The following is a 23,984-nucleotide window of genomic DNA, read 5'->3' as shown; positions in this document are numbered from 1 at the left end:
AGAATGGCTGTTCTTTCAATTTTTTGTTACTCAAAAACCTCATTTGCACATGCATTTCTTGCTGTTTTTGTAAATAAATTTCGGGCATCGCACTGCCTTTTGCTGTAAGTTGAGCCTGTATGTGCCTTTTTGCCTTTTTGTGCCTTTTTCGCGAGAAGCTGTACAATTGATTTGTACTTAGGCACGTGTTGGATAGCATTTCATGCACCCACTTCCACACTACGTACATGTGATATAAGATGCTTGCTAAAGAATGTTCTTCCATCTGGAAGACAGTTTTGGGAATGGTGGGATGTATGTGCCTGTGTTATATTTTAGACTGAATTTATTCAAAGGAAGTACACCGCCCTCTTTTTGCCCTGGAATCTGACATGAACCCTTCCTTCCGTCAGAACTGCAGAGCTTCTGGAGTTGCTTGGAGGCTCTGGCCCTTGACCGAGATGATGTCGAGCGGCCCCCGGACTACACTCGTGAGTTTCTTTGCTGCTTCATGAGCATTCATCTTGTGGATGGTTCAAAAGTGGTCCTGCAGAGCAGCAGTGTTCTACAACGGCCTGCACTGATGCCTTCTTTACAAATTCCGGGCTGTTCGTTTGTCTTTGTATTGTGCGGTGCCGTGCAGACACAGAATGCAAGCCGAGCTCAGATTTGCTTTCAGTTTACCTTTTGGATAGAAGAAGTCCGTAGTGCTTAGGTCCTCATGAGTGAGGCTGGATTGCATGGCCTCTTCCTGCTGTTGCAGAACAGCTCGTTGTAGTTTTTGGGTGCTTTGCAATCTTGCCCTTAGGCACTGAGAATAAGCCGCTGCGTTGTATGTCGCGCCCCTGATGGTACGGCCTGCTCATATGTTAGCACACTTTTGTCACATCCTTCTGGGAGGGGGGAGGGGGGGGGGGGGGGAGGGGGGGGGGTGCTTCATTTTTTTGCATTTAGGCACTTCAGAGAAACCACCGCGGCGGGTGACAACTGCCGAGTTTTAGCGCTTTTCATGTTGCATGCCTACAGGTTCGGCCTGCCCGTAGGTTAGTAGTTATAAAACACAAGAACTGTGCGAAAGGGATGGGACAAGAGAGAAGAAGCACACGAGATGAGCAGAAACTAACAACTGGTTTATTTATTGCATTAACGCCTCCTTCCTTCAACAATGCACATGCGCACCTTTTCCTTTTCGCGCATTTCTTGCTTCTTATAATGTCATGCCAACTAGCCCCTCACCGCACTCTTCTAGATTTCGTACGTTTACACATGCTGATGACTAAATGTATTATGTATGCAACAAGAATTAGTCGAAATTTTTAATGTAGTTACCGGGTACTCATGTGGTCAGGGAACGTATTAACCGGAAGAAAAACAGCGTAACTGTATGGGATGTTTTTATTGCTCACGATTTTGAGCACATAAACCAGGCATATATCAAGGAGGTTCTGCTGTATTTACAGTGTGAGGTGCATGGGTTAAAGGGAAGGTACTTTTTAATGAGCGTGAAAAGCTTTTGTTTGTACAAAATATTTTTTTATGGCCATACATGTTATGTAAATTCAGGAAATTAAGATTCGCATTGTGATCTTGTGACATTTCATATTCATGCATAGATAACAAGAGTATGAATTAAATTCAGTGTTAGCGTTAAGAAGTTTGCTTACTAAAATAGCTCTTTTGCAATTCCTAGGTGTCGGCCTACATTAGCATGTGCTATTTTCCAGGTCCCAATCATGAGAAGATGAAGAGCAAGGCAGGAGAAGAGATGGAGGCCTTCTTGGAGGCCGCATTTCCAGACGGTTGCAACTCGACCACTACCAGCACAGGATCGAGGAAAAGGGCGGTCAGTGCCAAGCACTGTCCTCAAATCAGCTGGAGACCCGCAGAGGAGTTCCTTCTTGCAGAAAGTCATAAATGTGATTATGTCGAGCTGGCTGCCTTTAGCAGCAATAGAAATTCAGGGCAAGGAGTAAGCTGGGTAATACAGCAACTTTTCTCTTCTCTTTCCTTTCGCTTCGAGGGGAGTCGCAAGACCAGAGAATTGATTTTGGAAGTCCATAAGTTTCTAGATGTGGGGAAAAGACTTTTCGCATGTTGTTTTCAGTCATGCAGCACTGAAGTTTAAAAGGGCGATGTGACAGGCCCATTCCAGTGTTTCCTTTGATACCGTCCTATCATTGTCAAGCAGTAGGTATTGTCTGTGAGTCATTGGAATCAATATAAAAGTCTTCAGAGGTGAAGAAAATGTCGATAGTGCAGGTTGGTTATGAAGCATGGTTTTCAGAAGTGCCTTTGCAGTGTTGTGCAGTGAGCTGCAGTGGGATAGAACGTGCAAAATGGGAGGGCTATTTTGGAGCAGTAGTATAGCTTTTCTTTAGTGCAGAAATGGAAAGATATATTTCAGTTGCCCAAATAATTGGTGAACTGTATTCCATTCTACACTGCGGAAATAGTAATTTGTAAACGGCTGTGCTAATTGATGAGCCTCACTTTTGCAAAGACTATATTAATATAAAAGCCACGTACAGCAATTTTTTTTTTTTAGTTTTTAGCATGACCAATTTCTAATTATATGCGGAACTCGAATGAGTTTCAGCTGAAATTTGCAGTTGTGGTCTCATTATTATTGAGCACTATAGCCATCGTGCTTCGAGCGAGAGAAAGCACTATCTAGCGATCGCACTGATTCGCTGTTTCGATGGTTTCAATTTTGACGGCATTTCGCCGCACTCACTTTGTGACACTCACACTGTCAGAAGCACAACGATTGCATCTCGCATGATACCCGGACTGCGAAAGCAGTACTTGGCTGCTTTTAAAAGGAATAGTATAGTCTTAGCTGCCAAAAGCACTAGCATTGCATCAAGCGTTGCTACAGGGACCGGACTATGTAGGGAGAGCTTGCAGTTACTGCCAACGGACGGCTGAAACAGGCCTGTCGAACCACTCTCTGCTGTTGGATCACAGATGCCTTGGCCAGTGTTTGCGAGGAGCTTGTCGGTCATGCTTTCGAGAAATGCAGGGTATCGAACGCACTGAATGGTACTGAAGAAGGGTTTTGATGGACAGATGTCTCTGACAAGGGAGTCCTGGGTGAGGGTACACCTGATGACGACGATCACTAAAGCCCAGGACTTCGAGGACACTTCCAGGGTGCACACGCCGCGCTCCTGCATACAGTGCATATGTCGAAGTCTGTCTGGGCATGCTTGGTGCCCAGGTTTATATACATACTGAATATCGGCGCCCGCACTGCCATCTCGCGCATGCGCCAGATATGCTGCACCGGTTTACAGCAGTCGGAGGACCGTGTTGCTCCAGCGAGTGCGAGCTGCACTTTTCTTCACAGCATGCAATTCTCTAATACAGCCACTCAGCGTGAGAAGGGAAGCGAGCTAGCACCAGTCACATGGAGATGCGTGCCCCTTTTAGATGCCTGGCACGGGGTGGCGCTGGACACGCAAGTGCATGGCACATATGCCTTTCGAGTGTCCATTGAGTCACCAAGTCAAGCGCGAAATGCAGTGCAAATAAATGCTTGTGGTGAGCTTTCCTTACTCACATTATATGTTGCTAAAAACTTTTTTTAATTTTTGCTATCCTCGAATGACGCCTCGCAGGTGTTTACGGTATTTGAAGACGTGAAAATGTGAAGACGTGAAAATGTGCATAAAGGTCCATTAGTCATTGACACATTCTGTGTGGCAGCAATTTTCGGACTCCTAATCCTGTGCATCATGAGAAGCTTCTGCGAGCTGCCAACAGAAACGAATAGCGACCTTGCATGTATGGTTTTCACAGACTCTTACTGAGCTGACCCAAGACTTTACTGCATGACTCAGCATTAGTGGCTGTACAGCCTGCATACACAGCGTGACCGACCGATGACCCACGATGCAGTATCATCTATCTCATGGCTTCACTGCATCAGTCATTCTTGGCCGCGCAGCTTGCATAAGAGTGTGACCCACTGGTGACCCACGACGCAGTGAACATGTTGTAATTAATGTTTCGCTATTCTTCTTCACAGCAAACTTCTGGAGATGGAAGCCCAGCCAAAAAGGGTCGATCGGAAAACCAAGGCAGTACTGTGGATGTCCGCGAAGAGGCAAACCGTGGCAAGGTAATGCAATTAGCTTGCAGCATTTTTTTTCTTCTTTTTTTCTTCGTCACTGGTTATGGGTCAGGGTTCATGCAGTGCATAAGAAAAAAAGAAAAACAATGGTGGTGGCCACTTGTTGCTAACATGGAGCCGTTAAACAATGCTAGGTGGAAGTCCCATACAGTGAAACCTCGTTAAACCGTAGTTGGCCGGAACCCGGAAAAAGTACGTACTAAACGGTAGTACCGCTTAACAGGAGTAGCATAAAATCGCCCACTTACCTACCAAAAAACAAAACCAAAGATCAGTAGTAGTTGAAAGAAGGAAAAAAAACATGCAGCCTTTATTTTGCACTGAAAAAGTCGGCAATCTTCGTTTGACGCCGCGGTGTTCTGGCAGCGACAACAGCAGCCTCAAACTCATTTAGGCCGCGAGCCAGCTTCTCGGCCAGTCCCCTTTTTTCAGCGAACAGCCGCATCACGTTTACAGCGCGAGCAGCCTCTGCCACTGTTGGGCCCAAATCACCCTCACTTTCCACGTCGTCCTCATCACTGTCCGGCGCGCAGGCACTGCGCGCTACCCACTCGAAAGTAGCGCGGGGAGGAGGTGAAGCGGGCGCGGCTTTGGCCGCTTATCTGTTCTTTCAGCCAGCGTCGGCTTCGCGGTTGTTGCTGCGACACGCGTCTTATCTTTTCTCTTTATCTTTCCTCTGATCTTTTAACTCTCCTCTATCTGCACTAGGCAGCGGTGGTGGCTCGGCTGAGCCAGTAGGCAGGGTGCAATTTCCTTTCACCCTTCTCTCAGTCGCAACAAAACAGCAACAAGCAGCGCACGACTGCTGCCACACAACAAAGCACAAAAAAAAAAGACGCCAGCTGCTTCGGCCGCCGCTAACCTCGCTTCCCTCGCCCTTTCTCACGCTGCTGATGACGATGACCATACCGATCGCCTATGAGCAGTACAGTAGCGCCGCTCGTGGCAGTATTTTTTTCTTTTTGCTCTCGGCGCACCGGCTTTGCGGGCTGCGGAGTGAAGTCGAATTAACCGACGCACGACAAAATTTGTTCGAATTAACGAGAGTTTCGCCCCATAGACTCTTATGTATAATTGTAGGGACCTCGCGTGCGCGTCGAGTTATCCGATTTTCCGAATTATGGCCTCCGCGATCGGCTCCGGCGGCTCGCCGTCGCGGAGGCCACGGGTAGTTATTGCTGCCGCGGCAATAAAACCCCCAAAGATGGCGCTAGTTGTATGATTACCAACTTTGGCGCCAATTTGTCATTAGAACCGTCCTTTGGGTCGGTGCTACCGGCGTGAATTCGTCACGCGCGAGTGCGACGAAAAGTGAAAATGGTACGTGCTAACCGATACGACCGCGATAAGCTGGTACGGTTTATGCGGATGCAAAATGCATTATGTTCAATGGGTGCTCAGTCGGGGACTTGACTTCACTACTTTTAAAACGAAAGTACTGTTTAAGCGGGTACGTTTTAACGAGGTTTTACTGTATATGTCTTTGCAACTTGGAAAAACAGCTACTTTCAGTGACATACAAAATGCTGTAGCAAAGCTCAGTGCAGGCCTTGTTAGAGTATAGCAAGCCACCATCAGACGTGCAGCATAAAGCGCCAAACCGGAACTGATGGTACAGCCTGGTTCCTAGTTTGGCTGGCCAGCATTTGCTTTTGGATTAAACTGTTGTAGGTGCTGTTAGAAGAACACAACTTCCGAGACGGAGGTGGAAAACTTGGTCGCATAATTGTAGTTCAACGTGCAGAGTTTGTCTGGTGGAAAGAAAAAAAAGCTGTACAGTCTTCAATTCTTGGCTTTATTTTTTTTCCTATTGAACACAATTAGATTGCAACAAATTCTGAGCAACAATTTGCAGGCTAAACACATCTGGACTAGAGGTGCTGCTTTTGATCTGTATAAATCAAATAGGAAACTGCCAACGATGTCATTTCTAAATATTAACAAACAAAATGGCATGTGTAATTTGTACCAGCGAGTGTCCTGTAATCCAAGACTAGTAAGACGTTCAAAGCAGTCAGTCCCAGCGGTGCATGGCTACCATAAAACCTCCCGTAAACCAAATTCCAGTGGAATGCTTTCACCTTGCCAGTCTAGACACTACTATTAGTGCAGCAAAATCATCCTTGCAGCTGATATTTCTCACACGCAGATTAGGTTTTTTTACTCAAAGGAACAGAGGAAGCTTGGTGGAATTTTGTTGTTAGATTACTACATATACAAATGGTGGTTATAGCTCAGAGCGGCGAACCTGCTGATTGCTACATGTTAAGTTACCTGCTCAGCATTATCTTGTACCTTATAATTTCAATGTCTGAAGCTTTTGAACCTAGTCTAATTGACACCAGAGTAAGGTCGAAGTGTTGATGTAAAGATGTGGCTTTTATCACGGATTGTAGCACTGTTGCTGTGGTGTAAGGCCATGGTTATTTTGTTCTCACTGTCATAAAAAAGTGTGAGCCTGCAAGTGTGTCAAAGGCACAATGCTTTGAGTGTCCGCAATTTGCAGTTCAGTAGAATCTCAATGATATACGATCACGGCCGATACAAAGGATTTCCTGGCCAAAAGGCATTGTGTACAATATGTAGAATTTTGGGTGTTCGGAAGGCCATCGTGTGCCACTACAGATGATATGAATGTCTTGGGCACTAGGTGCCAAAAAATTGTAACTTGTGGGGTGTACATCCCGAAGCGATACATGAGCTATAGAAAGAACACCGTTCTGAAGAAATCCGGGTTAATTTAGGCCACTTGGCGTTTCTTAGCATGCATTGACATCGCACAGCACACGGACATTTTTGTGTTACACCTGCTTCAAAATATGGCCGCTGCAGCTAAGGCTGAACACCAAAGCTACTGAACCACCACGGCAGGTTGGGCACACGGCACTGCTCTTACATCGCTGACACTGCAATCACCAGTCATGCGGTACAATCACAAGCACTGAGCAGTGACATACGGTGATAGGTCAATCCTGCCAGCCATAAACAGATTTGCGTGATTGGATTTCCTGTACTTCAGCACACGGGTTTTGCTCGCTTTTGAGTGACACGAATTTCAGGTGATACGTATATTTTTTTGCGACTCCGTGAGATTTGTATCATTGGGATTCTACCATATCTTTGTGAGGGAATACTTTCCACTAAAACGTGTGTGCATATCACAGCAAACAAAAACAGTCGTGCTGTGTTCGTGAGACCAGTGGTCTGTGCGCAGCCAACTACCATCGTTTCCAAACACCGTGTTGTAAACACATCGCATGTTCCACCACCTTTTATGCATAAGTTGTTCAGTGTGATGTAGTGTCAGGTTGGGTGTAGTGTTTAACAGGACTTAAGTAGAGAAAACATAACAATCGATAAAAATTGTGGGTCTGCTGTTCAACAAGATCCTCAAACTTATACTCAGTTTCATACATAGCAGGCAATGCTGTGGAGGTTGCTGAAGTAGTGCGTCCACGAAACTGTATTGCTCCGACATATATCATTCGTTGTTCTCGAAACTCCGTTCATTGTTTGGACAATTGCAAAGAGCGGTATAAAACAATGTAGTAGCACTGAAAATGACGGTCGAAGCTGTGAAGCGCACATTGTTCGGGTTCTCTGGCCATAATTTTCACGGAGAGCGAACTACTTTTGGGCGCGGATTTAGTAGAAGCGATTCGCCCTACCAACTGCGTATCATACCGCCACATGTACTTTTTGCTTCTCGAAATCTCGACGAGTCGCAGGACGAAAATGTGGCAAAAGGTAAAACAAAGTCCAGGAGGTGCCAGTCATGGTACTTAAGATTTGTCACTACGAAATATGTTTGTGTTCGCTTTGGTTGTATGGCGAACTACTTTTTGCGTGCGGACTTAGCCTGCGCGAACAGGCGTGCCAGCTTTGGCAGCATTGCCTGCTATGTATGAAACGGAGAATAGAAAGATAATAAAAATTTTAAGACTTGTTCGGTAGTCCTTTGGTATGTCAAGAGAATATTGCTCCTGCTGCAGTCTCAAGGGTCACACATCTGGCTCTCTTGTTTCACAGTTGGCCAGCCTGACCGTCAACGTGCTGAGAGACTTCTGCAAGCAGGAGGGCATCCGCTGTCCATCTAAGAAGGCGGACATTGTTGAATGCATCAAGAAGCACCTCAAGCTCTAGCCTCCATCATCACTCCTGCAGTCTCGTCAGCTTGGCTTGGAAAGAGATGGAATGTCTCGCACTAGTGACATAGGACAAAATGCTAGAGCTACGATGATGATGCCTTGGTGTCACTGTCGATACAGCTGTCATGCTTGGGCCATCGGTCGTGCTCTGCAGTAGAGAAGAGAGAGGCATTCATTTCATAATATTGTTTTCCTCATTCCATTTTATGTTAACGAAAATAAAGTATATGGTTCAAGCTTTTCGTTGCTTCATCAAAACTGCAATGTTTTGCTCCTGTATTACATTGTTTCATATGACTTCGGCTGGGCAACACAGAGAAACCACGTAATATAAATGAGAAAATATCAACAGAATATGTCTTGTAACATATACTTCTTTTCTGGCCGGAGTATTGTGATCAACTACATTTTCAGTAATTTCTGCGTGCAGTCAGCATTTCAACATTATTCCTCCTATATCTAGCACTAATTCAAGCAGGTGACCGTTCTTAATGTTACATAAGTGCCTTTCACAGAAACAACTTATTGGTGTTAATTACAGCTTTCAGTGAACTTCAAAAACCAAAGTAAATGCCAGCACAGAGAAAAATCAAGAATATATGTATGATGTGTTACAGAAACAGTGCTTGCTTTTAAAGGGACACGTTAGATCAGAAGCGGGCGGAATGGGTGAGAGAACAAACGCGGGTTAACGACATCCTAGTTGAAACCGAGAGGAAGGAGTGGGCTTGGGCAGGGCATGTAATGCGAAGGCAAGATAACCACTGGTCCTTAAGGGTAATGAGTGGGTTCCAAGAGAAGGCAAGCGTAGCAGGGGTGGCAGAAAGTTAGGTGGGCAGATGAGGTTAAGAAATCTGCTGGGATACGGTGGCCGCAACTGGCCAAGGACAGGGTTAATTGGAGAGACATGGGAGAGCCCTTGCCCTGCAGTGGGCGTGGTCAGGCTGATGATGATGATAACAAATTGAAGTGTTGATAGGTTACCGCATTCTATTCGCACTGAGACTACTTTTCACCGAAAAACAGATCTTCTATAAGCCAGAAAAGGCCGGAAAATGAGAAACAGGCGTCGTCACCACCGGCTGATTTCTCAAGCAAACTGCATGCGCCAACACCAATTTATGGGTGCGGATTCCAAAGGCTAGGCTATACTGTCATTCACTTCAAAACAGTGGCATCCAGTCCTCGGTGTAGACGTCACAACTCTGTATCGAGGGGCGGGAAATTTTCCTGAATCAATTATCTCGGCCATAAATGCGTGTATGCCGACACAAAACACTAACGCACCCAAAAAGAGCCAAAGAATCAATTTTTACTGAGAACAGTAATTCGATAGAGTGCTTTTCTGACAAATAGCTGCACAAGTACTCAATGACCATTTTTGTATCGTAATAAAAAAAAAAAATGTGTACATTAGGGCCTGCGAGTTGGATAGCATCTATCTTCACAGAGGCACAAAACACAGATACAAGAGACATACTTATGTTTGTGCTCCACCGTCCCTCTTCTTGTGTACTCGACAATGATCTTCAAAGAAACGTAAGGCGTAAGAAGGACTCAAAAGAAGAAAAATCCTTGTTTCACACCACAACAGCTTAACAGCCAGCCGCTACCCCAATTAAAGCGAGATGAATCCGAGTGCTGTTGTGATGACAGAATAAGCTGTCGTTGTACCCTGATGCAGGTCTTTTCTGAATGGCCACTGTAATGCAGGAATTACGAAAATGAAATTCTGGCTTAAATTTCTGCACTTAAAAAAATTGGAGGGGACACTTGAGCTCCGCCTTGAGGATATGAAGCGATAGCATTAATGAGTTAATGCCCATATGTGCGGAACTGGCGATTCCTCATACCACTCCTTGCGCAATGGTGCAGTGGTTAAAGGGATACTGAAGCAAAATCTTAAAATTGAACAAAAACACTCAAAATAGATTCTCAGAATGTGATTACACCGAAATCTAGTCGTCACTGCGCATATTTTTCAGCGGATGGTTTTATTTTCGATGTTTCATGAGGACGCGCCAAGCCCTCCCGGCCGGCGCGAGGTGAAGAGCGTGACGTCATGGCATCCTCCTGCGGCGATAAATATGGCGGCGCCCTTCGATACATGAAACCTCGCTTCGGACTGGTTTCGTCGCTGTTACTGGCTTCTTCAACGCATTCACTGGCCATAAATGGGCCACCGGTCTTTCGCTATGTCTCCTGTCCCCCATAAGAAAACGTATGAGTAATAAATTTGCTTTATTTTTTATTTAGAGTGACGATTCTGCCCCCTTTAGGCTAAGAGGGTCGTCGGTTTGTTGACAATAATGGTTCCCCATCCTAACCACCAGATGGCGCCACTAGTCTAAACATCGGCGGGCTTCTGTTTTAAAAGTGAGAATGTTAGAAATGGCGCAAGGTCCGGAAAAAATAGCTGCATTTAGACGTAAGTGTGCATGCAGTTATGATATGTAAGCAACATCGATTGACATCTTGACATATCTGTGTAGCCGTGAGCAGACGACGAGCGGCCGACGCGATGGCAATCGTGCTTCTGCGGGAACAGTGGGCACGCGGGTGTAATGATGTCTAGTCGCAACTTCCACAGGCGGCCGCCAGGTGCAACGATACCGCGATAAATCGTGAAAAAAAATGTGTTATCCGCCTTTTTCGCTAAAATACTTGTCGCGTTTATCAATTTTAGCAGTCAAGCTCTTGTTTACATGTAAAAGAGCAGCTCCAAAAGTTTGTTTCAGTATCCCTTTAAGGTGTGCGCCACTGCCCTGCGATGGCAGGTGTTGCCACCGCAGGCTCTTGTGCGACACGAGTTCCTCTTCCCGAGCAACCTCTTGTGATCAACCATTAATTTAACTGCCACCTGCCAGGGTGATTAGTTTGCTGCTCACAATCCGGTGGGTACATTGTGATGACCCCAGAAGATCACGTGACCTAGGTTGCATCTCCGGGGGCAGCTGCCTGGGCCACCCTACACCTCCCTATTGACCGCTCGCAACACCGACAACACCGCCGATGCTGGCTTTTCTGGGTAACAGAGACTTTAATGCTATCACGTTAAAAGGCAAGGCTGCTAACCTGGAATTTCAAGTGATAGAGCCGGGTAGAACTGGCCAGCACCGTCCACCACTAGTGTAGCTCCAGAGATGTAAGAGGCGCCAGGAGACAGCAGGAAGCACACTGCGGATGACACCTGTCAGAATGCGATGAAAACGCTGGAATATCGCATAGCACAAATTTTAACACTGCAACCCCCTCCCCCACACAAACACACACACCCTTTTTTTCTCTCCTTTCTTAAACTTCGGATTGTAGAGAAACAGGGTGCTAAGAACCGAGTTGCGCCTGCATTCATAGGCAACTTACAGCCATTGCAAAAAGTATACAGGCCACTCGCTTTGCTTCTAGGCCCATATATTAGGGTTCACTTTGTAGCATCCTTGGCATGCAGGAGCACTAGAGTGTTAAGGACGAGTTCCCCTCATCCTCGACGAGTTTGGAGCACTGGAAACAGAAAATGAGCTGCAGTGCACAACCCAGAAGCAAAACTAATGGCCTGTACATTTGTTGCAAAGGCTGCACTTGTTTTCATTCGCCCCTGGGATAAGCCATGAAAGCAAACGAGATGCAAAGGATTTTCAAGTGCTATATGTATTTACATGAAGGGCTGTCATGGGCAATGTACTGGAGGGAAGAATAATACATACGCGAAAAAGAAATTAGCACTTCTGTTGGCAGCAAAAGCAAAAAATGTGATGCATTCATATCGTGATGCAATGTTTAAAGACAAGATGCGTGCAAGTTAGTACATATTCATTATGCGACGCAGCAGAAAAAAAATCCTCGACTAGCATTGGGATGTCTGTCCAGTATTCTCGACGGCCTGTGGTCCTTTCCCACTAAGCCTTGCTGTTTTCTGGGCTGTGACACACAATGTACACAACGGAAGCCTCTTGTTAAGAAGCATGTTTATGTTGAACAAAACTTTACGCTTTTGCCATGTTTCTCAATGTCTAACTCCTGCTGCAAAATGCCAGAGCTTCTACAAAGTGACTTTCTGCGAACTACAGAAAAAAGCCTGCATAAAGCCTGCCACGGCCAAGGCCTTAAAGGTGCACTGAAGAGGATTCTGAACTTGTCTTTTTGCTGCGGGAACTCGATCTACACGTTCCTAGCATTCTTAGAAACTGCAGCTTATTGCCCTGTATGGCCGATTTCCCTAATTAAATCAAATTAACGTCTGGCTCCCGCCCTTTCTTTTTAATTCTCCCTCGTACGATGGGCGGAGTCGACCAAAGCGTGAAGTTCCTTTCAGCCAGCTCCATGGAGGCTTTGCTTTCGCTTTATTTTGTTTTTTAGGTTTCCATGAATAGTTTCATTCGCAGATAATATAGCCGCAAAATAAGCCCGCAGAAATAAAAATACGCGCGAACTATTTGCTACTACGGACTACTACGTATTACTCCGCCGATGGCAGAGCGGCAAACCGCCACGGGACTGGCTGAAAGGCACTCCACGCGTTGGTCGACTCCGCCCACCGTACGAGGGAGAATTAAAAAAAAGGGGTGGGAGCTGGACGTTAATTCTATTTAATTTGGGAAATCGGCCATATAGGGCAATAAGTCGCAGTTTCTAAGAATGCTAGGAACGTGTAGATCGATTTCCCGCGGCAAAAAGACAAGTTCAGATTTCTCTTCAGTGCACCTTTAAGCGTTTTGTAGCAGGCTTCACCAGAGGCTTTGTGGCTCGCATGCAAGAAGGGAATGCATTCCTTCCACTAATACAAGACAACTAATCTGAAACTGTACACTACAGACCTCTTGAGGGATGCCAGGTCTTTTGGCAGGAAGTCGTGGCCTTACTAATGTAAACAAGTCAATTGCATAGTTCTTTGCAGCAGTCTCAGAGTAGATGGTACCCTGTTGAAAAAAGAGAAGGAAAAAATAACTGCTATTACACATTTACGGCACCATATTGCTAACCTAGCACTGAACTTAAGGCACCTGAAGATGTCAAAAAAGTACACCAAATGTTGAATCCTGGCAAAGATCGGAGAGATGTCACGGGAGAAATCTATTGCGTGAGGTGCCTTTTACAACTGCATACATAGGCATTAGAAGTAGCACTATTTACATGCCAGTGCACTAACCTTCACTTAGTGCCCTTTCCATGTTGCTGCCCATCGTCAAAAGAGTTGTTTATCCACAAAGCAGCCACAAACAATTATACACAGTGCACATTAGCAAAGCACACAACTGAAGACCTAGTTTACTATGTTGCATACATCTCCAACATGTAGGTAATAAGCGCACAGTTTTGATATGCGAAATTAAAAAAGAAAAAAACATCCTTACGATCGAAACATTAAGGATTATTTTGTGAGGTCTGAAGGGCCATATTTGGTTAGGATATTGTAATAAGGGAGTAATTACTCACTGACGTCCACCCGAGCGCAGCCATACGGCTACAAAGGAAAGCTATACAGCTTTCTCAGAAACTTCGTAGTTAAAGAAAAATTCGTCCTGGTCCGGGGCTCAAACCCGGGACCACCACTTCACCGAAGCAGTCGCTCTACCAACTGCTCCGGTGAAGCGGTGGTCCCAGGTTGGAGCCCGGGACCAGGACAAATTTTTCTTTAACTACGTGGCCCGGGTTGGAGCCCGGGACCAGGACAAATTTTTCTTTAACTACGAAGTTTCTGAGAAAGCTGTATAGCTTTCCTTTGTAGCCGTATGGCTGCGCTCGGGTGGACGTCAGTGAGTAATTACTCCCTTACTACAAAATCTACTCCACCTTGGGGGATTCCGCTAAAATTGGACCAGGTTTGAATAATTATTTCATACGGTTCATGCTCACTGCATAAGTTACATGTAAGTTACAGACAAACACGGAGGCATGCCTTTTTTTTTTTCACTGACATCATAACTGCTGCAATGAAATTTTCCTTTTTCTGTCGCCTTCCGGCCATTGCTATCAACTGCTATAAACACGGTTACCTCCATACTCTTTGAGCAGACACAAATAGGTGAGATATTTCTTTTTTTCTTTTTCACTCCAAGGGACAGAACCAGGCTACCTTCAACACAGGGAAAGCATTGAGCTTGGCTGCTTTAGAAGTATAACTCAATATTCACAAAGGCCTATCTTTCGCGCAGTTCACTCTTACCCAATGTGTGAAAACAAAATTGGTATTCACAGATTCGTGTTCTCACCGGCATGAGAGCATTGATTCGGATTCCGTTTGCTGCCCACTCGATCGACAATGTGCGGGTGAGGTTTTCCACACCAGCCCTGGCTGCTCCCGAGTGGCTGTGAAAATTGCACACATAAGCACAACTAACACAATGCTCAAGCTGTATATGTGTATATATATATATATATATGGCCACATGTTTAAAGGAACTGCTTACGCTGCCACTGGATATCCACGTGTGTTCTCCATAATGATGTTAACAATGCTTCCTCCGTGCTTCTCCATCCACTGTTTATAGGCTGAAAAGCATTGGAACAAGCCACTCTGCATTCTGTTCTTTGCACCCAGGCCTCATAGCTGGGTTTTCCGATTACAGCATAGCACCCTGGCAATGTATTCAAGGCAGGAAGTGATTAGAAGCTGTGCTCTGCAAACTTCAAGCAGAGAACTTGATCAAAAAGTAGGGGTGTGCGAATATCAAATTTTTCGAATACGAATCGAATACGAATACTTAGTTCCGAATATCGAATCGAATATCGAATAATCAAGGACAGACGCATTTAATCACTACAAAACATTTATTTGGGCACCCAAGAACATCACAGTTCAACTATCAATGATTAAATGAACACAAAAGGTGTGTGTGGCTGCACAAAAAGTATCAAAGTCTCGAACATTATTCTTAGAAGAGTGGAAATATCAGAGAAGATGGCTAGTACACAGCATTGATTAGGACTAGCTTGCCATCAGCACAAAAGCGCGTTGCTGGGATGACGTAAAAGGTTGTCGTGAAGGAAAACCAGCTGCACCACATAGTCAGACAGAAGTAGTTCCCTTCTAACTGAAACGACTCCTCCAGCCACAGAAAATGCCCTCTCACTTGGCACTGACCTGGCACGTATTGCGAGGTACTTCGTGCACACCTCTGACTATACCCGCTTCGCAGGTATAACCACAAAAAAGCTCACCAGTGCAGTTAGCAACGGCATGGCCCTTGGAGGAAGAAAGAATTTTCCTTCCGTGTAGGCACCGCCATATTGTTATATATCTGTCGATAGGGCTTGCGGACCGAAATGCACGCCGGTGCTCTCAACGAATATTCGGCTAGATACGAATATTCGCTTCGGGTCGAATATTCGAAACAACACGAATACTTGGATTTCGAATCGAATTCGAATACTAAAAATATAATATTCGAAATATATTCGAAAATTTCGAATATTCGCACACCCCTATCAAAAAGAAACAAACATCACCAGAGAAATACCTCAAACTGAAATCTATCATCCCTAGGGCTTCCGATAATGTGCTACTGATGATGTCAAGAGGTGGATTTGAACCAGTAGCCAGTGGATTGGAATCTTCTTGAATAGATGGTTGCACCACCAAGCAATGTAGCCATGTCACATGATAGTGACTGTATGAGACTTATTACGGCTAGGTTACTTCGCATACCACCAAATAACATGAAATTTCTTGCATAAAAATTTCTTCCCTTAACACCAAGTGGCATTAAACTGCCACTGCAACTAACGTGCCTCAATGCCAGCACTGCCATTCTCAGTACAAACTTTTTTATTTGGGGGGGGGGGGTTCAAGGGTAAGGCATTTATATTTGGATACAACTAAAGAATACAGAGCCAAATGCCTAGAGGCAAAGGAGGCCCCCAAGCGAATGGTGTCGACCGGTTTTCATGAAGTTACAGTTCATCCCCTAGCGTGAAAATGCAGGCGAATGTCTCCATGAAATGGAATTAACTGCAACATTGTGACCATTGGCCGACATTGCTGGCTGCAGGGCCTGCTTTGAGGGGTATTTGCCACTATGTCCTTGACTTGTAGGTTCATGGAATACAACCAAAGAAAACCACGTTTGCTTGTTCATGCAATGCACGAATGTGAACAGCATAACTGCAGGGGATACAGGATATTAAACACTTCTAAGTATTGGTTTTTACTGTACAGTGGATTAAGTAGGCTGGTATTCAGTCTCCCTCAACTAAGGTCTTCTCATTTCATTCTTCGTGTAGCAGCTGTCTTGCTGGTATTTCATCTGACACCGCCAGTATATTTTATCACTGCATGCAAATTCTGCTCAACTTCCTAGCTAATGCTTGGTGGAGTGACATAAGCAGACACGTGAACCAGGAGGCATGTTTGGGCAAAACTTATATTTCACCCCCTCATTTTATGCTGTTTCATTTTGCTAATGACTTCATCAGATCTCATTCCACATTCACAAAGCACCAGTCTTATTCCATTTTGTTTTTTGCGCACCAAGATATGCAGTCATTATTTGCAGGAGTTGACTGGTGAAGGAATACAGACTTTCCACAGATTTCGGCTTTCTATATGTTTCCATAGATGCATGCAGCATTTTTTTTAATTTATTGCAGTGCTTCAGCTATTTGCCAATTCATATGATGTGACACACACAAACATCTTCACATTTGCAAAAACCATTTTCCACACTTGCAGGTTCAGCTGCAGCAGCACGTCTGTACACATGAAAATTCCAAACCAAGCTATCTGCCATTCACTGCAGTTAGACTAAGTTGAGGTTTTTGTTGGATGTTTCAGTGGCATTTTTCATCATAACCGCTACTCTCACTCAGGTATCAGTAGTCGCGGTGTACTGAGGTCTTAGAATGACAAGGAAGCTTTAAAGTGTAGCGTTGGGATAACCAATAAAGAGGTGCCAAAGTTCAAAGTCCAGACATAAGTTGATGGAACGCTGTCAAAAACACTAATGCTCATTAGTTGTAACTGCTTTCAGTGGCGCTAGATGTTTGGTCGTGAATAGGCTATCACTGCCGCAGTGAACTTTTGCTCTCATTTCAGCGTCCTAAGCATGATGCTGAGGGCAGCAGCTATGACACAGTAACCAAGCAGCAATCTGTGCTTGGCCAGAATGTGATGCTAATCAATAATAACATGCTTCTTTCCTTTTTTTTTTCAGAAACATTAGTGCCGTTTGCTGTTTGATAATGTCATTACCAGTGTCTGAAGGTGTCTGTGCTACACGCCCTTACTAATTCTTGCAAAAGGTGACATATGAGCAACCTGCACTTTTGAGGTTTCAAGGCACATAAAAGGACGCATAGAGATCTTCAGTCCGTCAGCTTTGGGCTTTTAAAGCGAAAGCTCTACTACACGACCAAAGCTTTTTGCAAAAGCCAGGCCATCGATCAAGCCCTGACCTTGACCTTGACCTTGAATAACTAAATAAATAAGTAAAATAAATATTGCGGAGACTTGGATTCGAACCCGCGGCGATGCAAAAAGATCAGCTTTGCTGGCCACTGCACGAGAGCACTATGCTATAGCTGCAGTCGATCACGCCTCGTGTTGAACTGCAACACACTCTCGCGCCGTGCATTGCACATCGTCCTCTTTATCAACTTCCATCTGCGGCGCGAACAGATTAGATAGCTTAACCTTGATCAGAGCTTAACCTGAGTCTAATACTTTCGCAAGATGTGCCGACAACCCAGCAAAGCAAAACCATCACCAATTAGGCTAAACACTTGCTTTCACACGGCTACTCGGTTTAACTACGTTAAAGCCCTACCATTTTTTACACCTACCTGTATTTCTTTTATCACGACGTTTCTTTAAAAATTGTACCAGAGAACTACGCGTGCCCACTGTTCATGCAATTCATTATATCTACCCTAATACAGGTACAGTGGCCAAATTCTGGACTTTAATAATATTTTGACAATAAAATAGCAGTGGTTTCGTCATGTGTTGCAGTTATACTCCTTATCTGAAACCACAAGAGCGCTTTTATCCACTACGTCAGATAAGAATACAAGCATCACCAAATGTGTGATGTCAATACCACCTCTTTTTGTGGCAAGCTGGTGATAACTGTCACAATCATAGCAGAAAAGCAGAGTTCTTCTAGGGACTAATGTCAGCTGTGATTCCAGCGGTACTAATAAAAAGGACTCCTTATTAGATAACAGTGAAAAGAGGTCTTGTTTATAAACAGTTTTACTTCTCTATCCACATGTGAATGCCCAGTCAACATATAATTGCAGCGTTACATATTTTTTTCGTCATCGGGAATGTAAAAAAGCAGTTTAGATTTAGATGTACTCATATGTAGCCGAGTGTCGTTTTTTGCAAATGATGGCATCATGTTCTGTTCTGCATTTGCCTTCCACGTTCGTGCCTTACTGGCAGTGACACCAGAGAGGCTAAGCTTGCTTATCTTAGCTTAGAGTTAATGGAATTGTGAGATGAAAACAGCTACTTTGGCTCACCTTCCTTGCACATGAGAAATGTTCCAGTTAGGTTTGTTTCAACAACAGCATTCCAGCCCTTGAGTGAAATACTGTCGGCCATAGAGATAAACTGGCCACCACCATTGTTGACCAAGAAGTCAAGGCGACCATGTTTATCCAGGGTGTGATGAAAAAGTTCCTTTACCTGTGGAAGAAAGTGACTCATCTCAACAAGTACTCAGTATAGAATATTGTCACCCGATAAAAGTTCACTACAGCTTCTTAAGAGATAGACTAGCGTTAAGAACAAGGCATACAAGCATTTTGAAATCATATGACTGGCACATGTGGATGCAATTCGGTAAAACCATGGAAATTTATAGGTGTCTCTATTTCACAGTCTCTGCTTGTTAGGTTGCTGTTTTCACATCAGAACTTCACCTCTTGTATGCAGGAGTCTTGATGTTGCATGCAAGCAACTCTTGCCTGCGACCCTTGCTATTACCGTAACCTACACACTGAGTGGGTCATATATTACACCGCCTGCTTAGCGACGTTTCTTAATTTTATAAATAGCTAAAACAAGCAACAACCCGCTGATTACGACTTTTCACGGCACTCGTTCTTTCCTTGGAGGAAGCGAGAGTAAATTCCAACTTGGATCAGGAAATAACTTGCCTGATCCTCCTTGCGGATATTGCATGGCGTAAATGTCGCTCGGTCCTTTTCGCCCTCCGGCAGTATTCTTCCTTGAAAGTCCTTGACTGCACTCTTCAAGTTGTCTTCGTTTCTGGATGCAATCGTCACCGAACAACCTGAAATTATTCAACGTTTCTGTGACGTAAACTTCACGAGTGCATGGTACTTCAGGGAAACTTTTGGCGCTGTTTACTTTCGAACGCGGAAAGTGAAAGCGCAAAACTGAAATAAGCAGAATGCATGCGCTCTAACCATATGGGAGACGTACTGCCAACAAATTCAAAATTCTGCAACTTGTGACACCGTACCTAAGTAAAGAAGTTCTTCCGTGATTGCTTTTCCTAGTCCCGTTGCACCGCCGGTGACGATGGCCACTTTTCCTTTGAACAAATTCGGTCTGAAGATGCTGCCCAGCCTAAGAGCATTGCTGGCCGCCATTGTGGAGCAGCGGTATTAAATCTCCTACACTTTCTGACACTCGTAGCTTGATCTATTAGCAAAAAACGCGGCTAGATGTTGCCTCATCTACACCGCTACATCAGCAAGCACAGCTGTTTCCTTCTTGTTGTTTTAATTTCGCTCCATAAATTGTAGTGTTGCCACTTGACATCCAAAATCTCGTTGATCCTAGCGGGGAGTGATTTGATGGCTTCTACGGTGGAAGTTGGAACGGAAGGCAACGCCACATGAGTGTTCCCAACTATTATAATAATGATATAAAATTGTTGTGTAAGTTGCAGTTACGTTATATGAAAATTGAAAATTGGTTTTCAGGACAGGTAATGACGCAGAAACTGAACTGTGAGGGAAGAAAGGAAGAGGTGCCGCAATGGTGGTCTCCGGAATGATTTCGACCACCTGAAAATCTTCAACGCGCATTGACATCGTACAGCACACAGGCGCCTCACTCGCGTTTCGCCTCCATCGAAACGCGGCCGCCGTGGTCGGGTTCGAACCCGGGTACTCCTGCACATTAGACGAGCGCCTCAACTGCTGAGCCACGGCGGCAGGTTAACGTTATATGATGAATTTGTTTCAAGGAAATGAAAGGTTGGTTCGTGGTTCATGTTGAAATGCCACTGCTGCAGCCGCCTGCTCAGTAGCCGAGTGCCCAAAGCACTGGGCTACCGCGGCGGCCGGGCAACCCATGGTCACCAACCACATCACACAATACCCCACAGGCAATGAAGGAACGAAACCTTCCTTGTCACAGACACGTAACAAATGCTGGACAACCTCCAAGCTTAGACAACATTCTAGCCAACCGTGGTTACATCACAGCGCATGTCCAAACAAACTGCCATAAGGCTTTTCAATAAAAGTTGGGTGTAATCCAGTTTTGTATAGAATTTGCAAGGCACTTGTGTACAGATTAGGTAATATGACCCCAACTCCCTCTCTATCGGGATCGAAAAAAAATGCAAATACGAGACGATTAGGTTCAGTCTTCCGATACACCATTTCCAATGCAGAGTCGGTGTAATAAGGATTCAGACTTTGATTATACTTTGTAACTATATTGGTGACAAGCCCACTTAAGTAGCTTTCCTTTGGGTAACCATAAGTCATTTTCAGATTTAAATTCGTTCTTGTATGCAAACTGACGCTATATCCTTTTCGTATTGGAACTACCCACGCACTTCCAACACACTGCAGTCAGTAATGTAAGTTCCGATGTTTGTGGATTCTTGAGAGTCGATTAATCCAAGTCCAAAGCCACTTTCTTAAAAATTTGCTCAGCGTTTTTGCTACCGAAGACCTTACTTGATTTCATTTCTTCTCGTTCTCCCTCCGCTCCAAATGAGCGATCCTGGCCCTTTTCCAATCGCAGAAAGCCTGGTAAAACAACACAAGGTCTCGGATTTTCGTTGTATTTTCATTTTTTTCCCCAATGAACGCTTTCAACAAATATCAGTACGTGAACACTGAACATATATCAGCTCCCCGCGGACGCGTCTGCAGTGCGTTGTAGGGTTCTCTATACGCTCCCTACGAAAAAAGAGTGGTGCGAAGGCCCACATTTTTGCTTTCCAGAGTATCCAAGTCAAAATTTCTTAATGGAATGCTACTGGTTGTACTGGTTCCAGCAGGGTACTTACTGGCTTTCTGTTGGTTGCAAAGGTTCCAGCAAAATAACTCTTTGCTGTTTTTGAGAGCTTTTTATTTGTTTGCATGGTAATAATAATCTTCAGCTAACAGAATTTTGCACTTAAATCTCTTCGACTGTGAGCGCTAACAATTGAATAAACAGTGCCGAAATTTAATGAAAGTTTTGCTAATTAACCATTTTGCTAACACCTGTGGAGTACCCATAATGGGGGGATATATAAGCATGAGCCTTATGATATTAGAATGTTAGTGTATGAGTTCCGCATGAAAGTTGTATGTATTCTGTAGTGCTTTATTGTTTTTCTAGCTGCTGCTTTCCGGGTGGGGTTTAAAGCTGTACTTGTTTATGGTTTAGTTTTGTGGGTCCCAAAGCGACTCATGCTATGAAGGACGCCGTAGTGAAGGGCACCGGAAATTTCAACTACCTGGAATTCTTTAACATGCCCTGACATCGCACAGTACACGGGCGTCTGGAATTTCGCCTCCATCAAAATTCGACCGCCGCGGCCGGGATCAAACCCGCGTCTTTCGGGTCAGCAGCCGAGCGCCATAACCACTGAGCCACCTCAACGGCTCAAAAGCTGTGCTTGTGTTCTCACTACGGGCAGATGTTCATGGTCCTGCGGGATGATTTTACCGTCGCTACTTGCGAGTGTTTCTTTTTTTTTTGCTATTCTGTGTGTTCTTAACGTTTAGGAATTTAACGGTTAGGAAATTACTTTAGCATTTCATTCTCTTTAACGCTTCAGAAAGGTTGAACTATTAAAGGACATTGCACGAATATGGTTTATCCAAACGGAATTAAATTTTATGTTTCGGTGCTGTAATGGAAGCTAACGGTTCCAGCAGCTACTGGTTTTCTCACCTACTGGTTCCATCAGCTGGTGGTTCCAGTAACCGCAGATAATGTGGTAATAAACAGGTACTACTGGAACCAGCAGGATCCCAGTAGGAAACCAGCAGGAAATTTCCCTTCATTTAGGAGCCACGCAGAGCGGGTGCTTGCTCTATTCATTTATTTTCTGCTTTCAAATTCGCTTTATTATTAGGAAAATACCCTCAGCGAATGAGACATCTTGTTAGCAGCACAATCTGGCACGTCGTACAATTGTTCGAAATATCGATAATTCGATATATTAAAAAATACCAGCTGATCAGCTTGTCTGTAATCTAGAAGGGATACATGCGATGTGCTTCTTGCAGCGACGTGCCGGCCGCCGGCGTATTGCAGCGCACCGCTCTCTATAGTCGTTGCTAGGCCTAATCTGCTATTTCGCGTCGAAACCGCAGCGGACATGCAGTGCTTTGGAGTTAGCCACTGCTTGTCATAAGATATCTAATACTTTTAACACTACAGCAGAAATTGAATAATCTCATTAAAATTAGGGCAGGGCCGGTTTCCGCATCGCCTTCGGCAGCGAAGTGGGCCAGGCGAAAACGACGCCGCCAGACTTTAGTTAGGTAGATTGGCTTCACCACATGAGAGCGATGTGTAGTGGAAAAGGAGTACCTCAGAGTGAAGGTCGCCGTCGAGGCACCCGACGTTCACCTCGCCACGGAGTTTCGCAGCGCTATTGCGCTGCCAGCGAGTGCCCCAAGGCCCCGCAGCTGACCCGTCTTCGCTCGCGAAAAGTTATCGCGGGAATGCCTTTAGGAGAAGCGCAGATCGCCGTTCGACATATCGAATGTTTCGCTGAACACGAATTCGATGAACTAGAACTGCTATATTTTTGCATAGGATTTTCAACAAGCTTTCTGACTGTTCGATATAAACATTAACTGCATATATCCGGGCTCGACTGTATCAACAAAATGCAAGCGTGGATTGGTGGCGATATCAGTTGTAAATGTTATGTCACTATACCGCTTCCTTTTCTACGATAAGAGAAAACTTACCATAAAATTGCGCCGTTCGAAGGTACAAAAAAAAAAAAAACATTTCAGTGGAAATGTGCGCTCAGGCGAAAATAAAACCGACAAGGCATCATAAGAGCAGGGCAACCTGTGAACGGACTTCCGGTAGCAGTTGAGTCCGGCTTTTCTGCAACGCATGGATGCTTTCAAGCCATGCGATTGCGTTTGCACAACAGAGGCTCGTGCGGCCGCACGGGGAAACAAACGAGAAACACTAGCTTCCGTACGCAGATCTATACAGTGTATCTACTCTAGTAGTGTGTAGGCGTTCGATGTGCTGCGACGCTTACCACAATACCCGAGCTTCGGGGGTGTACTCGCAGATGGTACCGAAAATCCCAGCGATGGCAAGATAAATGAGATGACGTCATCAAGCGGCCGTGTGACGTACACAGCAAGCCGAGCACCACCAGTTCAAGCAATCCTATACATTTCATTCGTTTACATATACTCGGCAATGGCCGATCTTCATGTGGCGCCAGTTTTCCCGACATTGGTATCGAAATTGTGACGCAATTACTGCTTGTCGTACAGCGCTCCTGGTGGTGTCATACGTTTTCTCGTTGCATATAGCTTAC

General features: G+C 44.8%; 2 protein-coding genes across 2 annotated transcripts in view; one reads left to right on the top strand and one right to left on the bottom strand.

The window, feature by feature from the left end:
* Positions 1–8,309, top strand: part of Irbp (Inverted repeat-binding protein) — a 36,405-nt gene extending 28,096 nt beyond the window's left edge. The window contains exons 13-16 of the mRNA XM_089564726.1: positions 393–470; positions 1,704–1,822; positions 4,010–4,102; positions 8,144–8,309. Coding sequence (XP_089420852.1) covers positions 393–470; positions 1,704–1,822; positions 4,010–4,102; positions 8,144–8,257 — 404 coding nt within the window. The 3' untranslated portion in view covers positions 8,258–8,309. The remainder of the gene's footprint in view (positions 1–392; positions 471–1,703; positions 1,823–4,009; positions 4,103–8,143) is intronic.
* Positions 8,310–8,312: 3 nt separating this feature from the next.
* LOC149371160 (peroxisomal trans-2-enoyl-CoA reductase-like) lies at positions 8,313–20,757 on the bottom strand. The gene is made up of 8 exons (XM_089564723.1): positions 19,692–20,757; positions 19,363–19,499; positions 18,724–18,889; positions 14,670–14,751; positions 14,472–14,568; positions 13,077–13,178; positions 11,338–11,452; positions 8,313–8,410 (listed from the first exon to the last, which is right to left on the bottom strand). The coding sequence occupies exons 1-8, from the start codon at positions 19,819–19,821 to the stop codon at positions 8,346–8,348; spliced, it is 894 nt and encodes a 297-aa protein (XP_089420849.1). The 5' UTR covers positions 19,822–20,757; the 3' UTR covers positions 8,313–8,345.
* Positions 20,758–23,984: the final 3,227 nt, after the last annotated feature.

This window comes from Amblyomma mixtum, chromosome 1, assembly GCF_055824585.1.
Source record: "Amblyomma mixtum isolate Tamu chromosome 1, ASM5582458v1, whole genome shotgun sequence".
NCBI classification, from domain to species: domain Eukaryota; kingdom Metazoa; phylum Arthropoda; class Arachnida; order Ixodida; family Ixodidae; genus Amblyomma; species Amblyomma mixtum.
The sequence above is the reverse complement of the archived record's forward strand: the minus strand, read 5'-3'. Positions and strand labels throughout refer to the sequence as shown.

Coding starts and splice junctions, on each gene's coding strand:
- LOC149371160 (XM_089564723.1), bottom strand. CDS start 19,821: ATGGCGGCCAGCAATGCTCTTAGGCTGGGCAGCATCTTCAGACCGAAT. Junction 14,569..14,669: donor CGTGGATATCCAGTGGCAGC/GTAAGCAGTTCC, acceptor CAATTTTCACAG/CCACTCGGGAGCAGCCAGGG. Junction 11,453..13,076: donor GACCTGGCATCCCTCAAGAG/GTCTGTAGTGTA, acceptor GCATTCTGACAG/GTGTCATCCGCAGTGTGCTT.